Source organism: Melospiza melodia, chromosome 20, assembly GCF_035770615.1.
Source record: "Melospiza melodia melodia isolate bMelMel2 chromosome 20, bMelMel2.pri, whole genome shotgun sequence".
NCBI classification, from domain to species: domain Eukaryota; kingdom Metazoa; phylum Chordata; class Aves; order Passeriformes; family Passerellidae; genus Melospiza; species Melospiza melodia.
The window spans coordinates 11,422,427-11,430,450 of record NC_086213.1 but is presented as its reverse complement, the minus strand read 5'-3'; the positions used below and the strand labels follow the sequence as shown (position 1 = coordinate 11,430,450).

The 8,024-nt window shown below is 59.3% G+C and overlaps 2 protein-coding genes across 2 annotated transcripts; one reads left to right on the top strand and one right to left on the bottom strand.

Moving 5' to 3' along the window:
* The first annotated feature begins 194 nt into the window (after positions 1–194).
* On the top strand, positions 195–2,331 carry ISCU (iron-sulfur cluster assembly enzyme). The gene is made up of 5 exons (XM_063172899.1): positions 195–299; positions 373–486; positions 708–818; positions 1,428–1,506; positions 1,918–2,331. Exons 1-5 carry the CDS (start codon positions 216–218, stop codon positions 2,022–2,024), a joined length of 495 nt encoding a protein of 164 aa, XP_063028969.1. The 5' UTR covers positions 195–215; the 3' UTR covers positions 2,025–2,331.
* Positions 2,332–3,573: 1,242 nt separating this feature from the next.
* TMEM119 (transmembrane protein 119) lies at positions 3,574–6,614 on the bottom strand. The gene is made up of 2 exons (XM_063172898.1): positions 6,529–6,614; positions 3,574–4,904 (listed from the first exon to the last, which is right to left on the bottom strand). Exon 2 carries the CDS (start codon positions 4,880–4,882, stop codon positions 4,124–4,126), a length of 759 nt encoding a protein of 252 aa, XP_063028968.1. The 5' UTR covers positions 4,883–4,904; positions 6,529–6,614; the 3' UTR covers positions 3,574–4,123.
* Positions 6,615–8,024: the final 1,410 nt, after the last annotated feature.

Sequence of the window (8,024 nt, the reverse complement as noted above, 5' to 3'; positions counted from 1 at the left end):
GGCGCGACCGAAAGGCGTTCCCAGCGTTTGTTTATTTACTGATCGTTTCAGCCGCAGCGCGGCCTCCAGCGCTCACACCGTCTGCGCCGCCAACGAATGACCGGGGTGAGACGCGAGCTCCGGAGCCGAAGGGGCGTGGTCAGGGCGTGCCTGGGGGCGTGGCCAACACCGAGGTTATAAAAGGGAGGCGGACAGCGCCCCTCCCCTCAGTCAAGATGGCGGCGCTGAGGGCGGCGGGGGCGGCGCTGCTGCGGCCCCGGGCCGGGCCGGCCCCGGCTGTGCTGGGCTACCACAAGAAGGTGAGGGGCGAGCGTGACGCGGGGAGGGACGCGGGAGCGCGGGGTGACCCTCGCTGACGCCGTGTCTTGGCAGGTGGTGGATCACTACGAGAACCCGCGCAATGTCGGCTCCCTCGACCGCAATTCCAAGAACGTGGGCACCGGCCTGGTGGGCGCCCCGGCCTGCGGCGACGTCATGAAGCTGCAGGTGACCTTGGGGACTCGTTGGCACCTGGGTGGGGTCACACGGCGCTGTTGCTAGGTTTAAAGCTGCCCGTGTCCCCTCACCTTCCCTCATGCCCGCCCTGTGCCCGGGGCAGGGCCAGTCCCGCTCCCCTCGGGCCCGGCTGGGGGGACCTGGCCGCGCTGAACCGGGCACTGAAGTGTCCCCAGAATGGGCACTGAAGTGTCCCCAAAATGCTCCCGCAGGTGGAAGTGGATGAGAACGGCAAGATCGTGGACGCTCGCTTCAAAACGTTCGGCTGCGGCTCAGCCATCGCCTCCAGCTCGCTGGCCACGGAGTGGGTCAAAGGGAAAACGGTGAGGGAGCTCCGGGAAGGCTGCAGGGCTTCCCACGTGCCTGTGTTCTCTTTTGGGATCGTGGAGGAAATGCTCTCCAGGGAGGTCCCTGCACTGCTCTGTGCTGGTGGAGTGACTGGCAGCACTGTCAGGGTTTCACTTGTAGGGCAGTAATTGTCTTTTTCTCATCAGAGAATCATTAAGGTTGGGAAAGCCCTCTAAGAACATCAAGTCCAACCGTTCCCCCAGCACTGGCAGCTCCACCACTGATCATATCCTCAAGCGCCACATCTACGTGGAACAATTCCACCAGGAAATTCCTTTGTGTTTTATGCAATGAGCAAAACCAGGCTGATGGCAGAAATTTTAATTATAGAGGACCTTTAGATAATTTCTGCCCACAGCAAATGCACCTCAGTGTTGTGATAGAGGATGAACAGACTCAAAACAGGCCAAGTGGGGACAGTGTGTGTCACTGATATGTCATCAGACATTCCTTAATTCCCACATCCCTCACTGCCCTGGGCAGCTGAGAGGATCTCTCCTGTGGATTCTGCTGGCTCTGGGGCATTAAACCTTCTTAGCAAACACAAAGAGCAGGGCCCTTGACCACCTCTGCCTGTGTTCCAGGTTGATGAAGCGCTGAAAATCAAGAACACAGATATTGCCAAGGAACTCTGCCTTCCCCCTGTCAAACTGCACTGCTCCAGTAAGTAAAAACCCTGGATCTCAGACACTCTGGAAATAGCACAGATGCTTCTGAAGGCTGTTTTCCAAACAATTTCTGCACAACCTTGTCCTTAAGAGAAAACATGTTCAGATTTCAGGGTTAATTCAAGAATTATCAGATCACTTCAATATTTTGGAGCCTGTAGCTCAGCAGACTGATAATAAACAATCAGATTTTGAATTCTGTTATTATCTGAAGTTATATTACATTAAATCAGCATTGTAGGAATTCAATATTTTAGGAATTCTATTCAGATTCTACTCCTAAGGCCAGTCTATGCTGCTGGTCGTTTGCTCACTGCTGCCTGCTTTTGTTTTTATTTGCTTTGTCCTAAAAGCCATTGAATTGTCCTTAAAATGCAAATTTTTTTTTTTTTTTTTCGCTTTGCAGTGCTGGCTGAAGACGCCATCAAGGCTGCCTTGGCTGATTACAAACTGAAGCAGGATCCAAACAGAGAATCCAACAAAGAATCCGACAAAACAGCCGACAATGCCTGAACTGCCTGCGCAGCTTCCCCCCCTCACTCCCTCCTCACTCTGCAGTGCAATTCCCGAGCTGTTGTAGGACCCTGTGCACTACTCAAGCTGTAAGATACGCACAAGTTACGCACAACGTGTCCCTGTGGTGTCCAGGCACCCCCTAGTGCTCCCCTGGCTGGGGGCTGCTGTCCCCTCGGGAATGCCGCGGGACGACTCCGCTCCGGAGACCCAACCCCGCTGTCCGGTACTGGAAGGGCTGCACTTTTCATTTTTGTTTTGGGAAGATGTCTAGTTTTGCCTAATATCTTATGGAATTTGGTGGGAAGCGTTGCCCTGGTTTGGATGTGTGTGTGTGTGAGAGATGTGGGGCTGTCCCTGGCTCTGGCTGGGTCAGGGTTGGTTTCGTAATCCAGGAGCAAATTCCTGCTCTTGGAATTCTGGGAATGTTTTGCTGGTGCCAAAGGGAAAAGTGACCAGGAAACACCGGTGGTTTCTGCTCTCATCCTGTCACCACTTAATTTTTGAAGCACTTGTTTGAGGAGCAGCCTGAATTTTGGGGTGTTTTCTCTAAGAATTCACTTCTTCACTCACCAGGTGCTCTCTTAGAGCTGTAAGTCCTGGGTTACAGGAAGGTGTCCCTGCCCAAGGAAGGGGTTTGCAACTGGATGACCTTAAGGATCCCTTCATACCCAAACCCCACTCCAATATTCCCTAAAGTACACCCTCAGAGTGGAACCCCAGTGGGGAAATAGCAGAGCTGGAGTACAGAGCTGAGGGGGAGCTCCCAGAGTTCCTCTTTTCTGGAGGAATATTTCCAAACCAAGCAGACAACACATTGGCAGACTTCACTTTTTAACCTTCTAACCCCCCACAAGACACATCACTTCCCATTTTTCATACTGAGGGTGTTGTTAAACATTTAAAACCACATTTTAAAAAAAAAAATTGTCTCATCCTGCTCCATCCGGGCACAATATTTGTAATTTTGAACACAGAGGTCACACGAGTTTGTCACTCACAAGGTCCCTCTTGTGGTTCCTCAGCTCCTGGCACCCTCCAGCAGTGAGGAATGTACCTCTCCCTCATGGAACCACCCTGCTGTTTCCTGGTTTTAAAAAAAATCAGGGAAACTTCACCCACTCACATTTGCTTTGGGAGAAAACCAGCTCTGTGTGGGGACACACATTCCCAAGGGAAGGTTGTCCTGGGGCAAGGACATGATAGGATAAAACACGGGGACACAGGAGGTTCAGGGGTACAGGGATGTGCTGCTTTGGGGGCAGAACAGCCTCACTCACCTTCCAGGGTTCCCTGCTGTCCCCACAGCAGCAGCTGCACCCCAGGGCCGTGGCTGAGTCCCCACAGCCCCTCCTCAGCCCCACAGCTGTGGGTACAAGATAAAGGTTTCCTGGAAGGGCACGTCATGTGCTGATGTGGGGACTGATAACACCCTGCCCAGGGCTCCACTGGCCCTGGAGTCCAATCCAGCTGTGCCCCTGGAGGAGCACAGGGACACAGGGACTGTCCCCTGGGCACCCCACGGCCGAGACACACACGGGAGAGGAGCTGTGCGGAGGAAACGTTTATTTCTAGCTGAAGGGGTTCAGGAAGGGAGGAAAAATCCAGCTGGGATCTGGGGTGGAAGAAGGAAAGGAGAATCCTTGTCCCTAAATCCTCATCCCTCTCCCTTGGGTGGCCTTGGGCAAAGCTGACCCATATCCCACAGACTTCCAGCCCTGGTCCCATCCCTTCTCCCAGAGGGACACAGCTCCCAGCCAGGAGCCCGGCACAGACCAGGCTGCTGCTGATGATTAAAATGACATTTGACAGGAAGCTCTTGGCACAGGGGGGGCAGAGCTGCAGTGCCTGGGGTGGGAGAAGCCCCTTGGGCAGCAGGAGCTGGGGCTGACAGCGTTCCAGTGCTGGGGAAAACCACCAGCTGGCAAATCCCCCCCATGAGCATCCCATCAGCACCAGGGTCGGGGCAGCTGGGAGGGAACGGCATCTTCATCGGGGCTTCCTTGAGCCACCACGTACATACAGAGCCTGATCCACCCTGTCCATCGTGTGTCCCAGGGCAGCAGCTCCTCAGGCTTGCCCGGGACCGTGTCCCTGCCTCAGATTCCAGAGGGAGCCTGGGAGCCATCCTGGCAGGCAGCAGGGCTGCATCCTCCATCCTTGCTTCCCGCGCTTGCCGCTTCCTCCGCACCCGCATTTTGGGCACGGGGCTTGGGTTGCTCATCCCCCAACTTCTTTCCTTCCTCCTCTTCCTCCTTCTCCTCCTCCTCCTGAGGGGCATTCTGCTCGCCCTGGGCTCCGTTGGCCAGCGGTGCCTTGTGGGGGGATTTGAGGTTCTGGGCAGCAGCCAGGATGTCGGCCTGGAGCTGGCGGCCGCCGTCCAGCGGCTCCTCCGCGCCGGCCTCGGGGGCTTTGTCGGGCACCTCGCTGAAGTCCCGCGCTCCCCCCGACTTGTCCCGCTCATCCACGTATTTCTTCTTGGGGAAGGAGGAGGGATAGTAGGCAGAGGCCTTGTGCTTCTGCCGGACGATGACGGCGGCGCAGATGATGAAGAGGAGGACGAAGGACAGCGAGCCCACCACCACCACCAGCAGCAGGTACTCCTTGAAGAAGTCCACCAGCCCGTCCAGCACGCCCGGCGCCGAGCTGTTGGTCACGGTGGTCCCCGGTGCCGCCCCCACGGTGGGGCTGACGCGGGGGGTCACGGGCTGGGCGGGCAGCGTGGCTGAGGCCTCGTCCCCGTCCCCGCTGCCCGCCGTGTCCGGCAGCACCGGGCGGTGCCGCGGCGCCGCCGCCTCCGCCGGGGCTGCCACCAGCAGCACCAAGAGCGGCAACCACGTGCCCATGGCTGAGCCCATTCCCAGGATTCCTGCAGGAAACCTGTGGGATGCAGAGAGGTGAGGGACAGGTTAATACCCCAACAAAGCGAGCCCCCCAAGCCAGCCCTCACCCGCCTGGATTTCCTTATGGAAGTGGAAAGGCAGCTCTGGTTTTCTCGCCCCGACAGAGCAGGGGGCTCTGTTTGTTTTCCAAGGGCACAGCTCGAAGCCAGCTGGGTGGGATTGCTCAAGGCTGGGGACCGGGGCTGCTGCCAGCGCCCGGCTCCAGACAACGGTCATTTGGCTGATTAGAGAATTCCTGAAAAATGGAGGTTTGCAGTGGAAACTTTGACACAGGCAACGCTACAAAAGGGCCGGGCCCGGCGCAAGATGCATTTCCCAACCGCCGTCCCAGACTGTTAATTCCCAGCTGGAACACAGCTAAAAATAGTTTGGGGCAGGATTTCACCCTGGTGCCACCATGTGCTTGAGTGGAGCCGGGATGGGGTGTGGGACAAAGGGGCAGCCCCAGAGCTGGGGTGCAGGGAATGGGGTTCCAGCTGCCTGAGTGTCCCTGGGAAGGGGGAAGGCCTGGCTTTGTCCCTGTGCTGTGCTCCTCACTCGGATGGGGCTGGATCTGCCCCATTCCACAGCCCACAGCGTGCTGTAGGACACAGGACACACGGTTCCCACCCCTGGGGTGAGCCCCTGGCTGGGCTCTGCACCCCACGGGATTTGGGGTTTGGGAGAGAGACGTGACCGTCTCCACTGCGAGACATTCCCCAGGGATCCACGCGTGCCGCGCACGTAACGCCACCGAGCCATTCCCGGGGCTCTTCCCCTCCACACGGCTCCATGGGGAGGTCTCCAGAAAAGCTCCCCAGGTACATCAGCAGGGACCCCCCCATGACAATTCCCCAGCCTCAGGCTCCCCAAATCCCAGCCCACATCCCATTTTCCTCCCCAAACAAACCCAAGCCAGCAGCTCTACAGAACGAGAGGCACTCCAGCAGCAGGATTTGGCTTCCAGACTCTCTCCTGGCTGCACAATCTGGTTTCCATTAATCCGGTGCAAAAAAACGGCAGCGGAGGTGGGAGGTGCCCTCACCCCCAACCCTCCCGGCTCCCCATGGGCACTGCTGCGGCTGTGGGGTCACAGCACTGACCAGCACCGGGAGAAGGAAGGGTTGGAGGGGCTGAGATGAGCCCCTTCATCCTCCTCTCCGCCCCAGACAGGGGCCCCTCAGCGGGAAAGGGGTCCCGGGATGGGGACGGCACCAATTCCCCGGCAGCCATCAGAGCTGAGGAGCAGCCGTGGCCATGCAGGGGCTGAGCAAAGCCCAGAGCAGTGCCAAGAGCTGGGCCTGGCACCACGGGCATTGCCAGCCCTCCACCCCATCCCAATCCCATTCCAGCCCTTCCTTGCCCACCCCCAGACCCACAGCTCCTTCCCAGCTCCGCTTCCCAACCGCTGCAGAATTTCAGGATTTCGGTGTTGTCCACAGGCAGCACGCTCCGATTCCTGCCTGGGAATGCAGCCGTGTGGCCAACTCCGTCCCCTGTCCCGCCGTGGGGACCATGCCCAGCCCTCACTGCAGCACCCCTGGCTGTGGCACAGCCTGTGCCCTGCTCCAGAGCCCCCCAAAAATTGGGGAGCAGCTTGGCACATCCAGTGGGATCCTCACCTCGCCCGCGGCCGGCAGCCGGGAAGACGAGATCTGTCCCACACACCTCGAGCCCCTTTCTGCAGCCTGCTGGGATGGAGCCTCCTCCTTCTCCCTCCTCTCCTCCTCCTTCTCCTCCTCCTCCTCCTGCGTCGCAGCCCGGGACCAGCTTGTTCTCATTACGGCCGGGATGGGGAGGGGGTGTGGGAGGCCAGGGAAAGGCAGGCAGCCCCCAGCCCCCTCCCAGATGAAATCCAGCTGGGGCTGGGGGTGTTTCCTGGCTTATCCCATCAGCAAAGGAGCCACGGTGCCCCCCATCACCAACCCCGGAAGGGGCCACGTTTTGGGGTGCAAGTGGGGATGAGGGTCACACACAGGGGGTTGTTTTTAATGTTTTTATCCACGAAGATGGGGGTAATGCCCATCCAAGGGTCCAAGGGGGACAGTGAGGGATGTGGGCTCAGTGCCCTGGCATTATTGAGGCAGTGGGGCAAACATGGCTTGGGATCATCCCCATAAGTTCAGAAGAACATTTCCTAAAATCCCAGCCTGGAAATGCTCTGGCCTGGGCACCTCTGCCTTGGGGTGCAGGCAGGGACACAGGCAGGGGCACCCCTGGTTCCCCAGACAAACACAGCAGCTGCTCAGCTCCCAGGATCTCCAGTCTTGGGGTCTGGGGGCATCTCTTGAGCCCCCCCAATCTCTATCTCCCCCTGCCCTGGTCCCCTCGGCCTGGCCTGAGGTTGCTCAAGAGGCTGCAGCCGCTGTGTGACCTCATCCCGCTGCTATTTTCCTCTGCTCCTCTCTGGGGACCTGCCAGACCCCCCAAAAAGCCGCGGCCAGCGCCTGGGGACCGTGACCCCCGCGGGGTGGGGGGCCGGGTTCTGTCCCCTCGGCCGGAGCGGGGCTGGCGCCGCTGGGGTTTCTGCGGCGTCGCCGCCGCTCCCCAAAATAAAAGCCCCGTCCGTCTGTCTGTCCCAGCGGCTCCCTGCAGCTGCTCGGGCGGCTTTTCCCGGCCTTAAGTGCTCAGTGATGAAATCTTAGAGGGGAAGGGGGAAAGGCGAGGGGAGGCCAGAGTTCCAGCAGCATCCGGCCCTGTTCCTGCAGCCCAGGTGGGGACAGGGCCGAGTTCTCCCCACGCACCCAATAATGCCCGTGTTGGGCTCAATTCCCTTGTCCAGCGTCTCCGTTCCACCCTGCCCAGGGTCTGCATCCCACCGCAGCCAGGATCCCCATCCCGCTTCCCCCAGAGTCTCCATCCCTCCTTGTCCGGCATCTGCATCCCACCGTGCCCTCGCTTCCCCCGCTTCATTGCTCACAGTCCTCGTCCCTCCCTGCCCAGCGTCCCCACCTCAGAGTCCTCATCCCTCCCTGCCCAGCGTCCCCACCCTCGCAGCCGGGATCCCGGGCCCGGTTCCCGGTGCCAGCTCCCACCATCCCATTACGATTCCGTTTTTGCCTGCAGCGGCCGCGGGCCCGGCCCCTCGGAGCTGGGCAGGGCCGGCACCGCCCGGTGC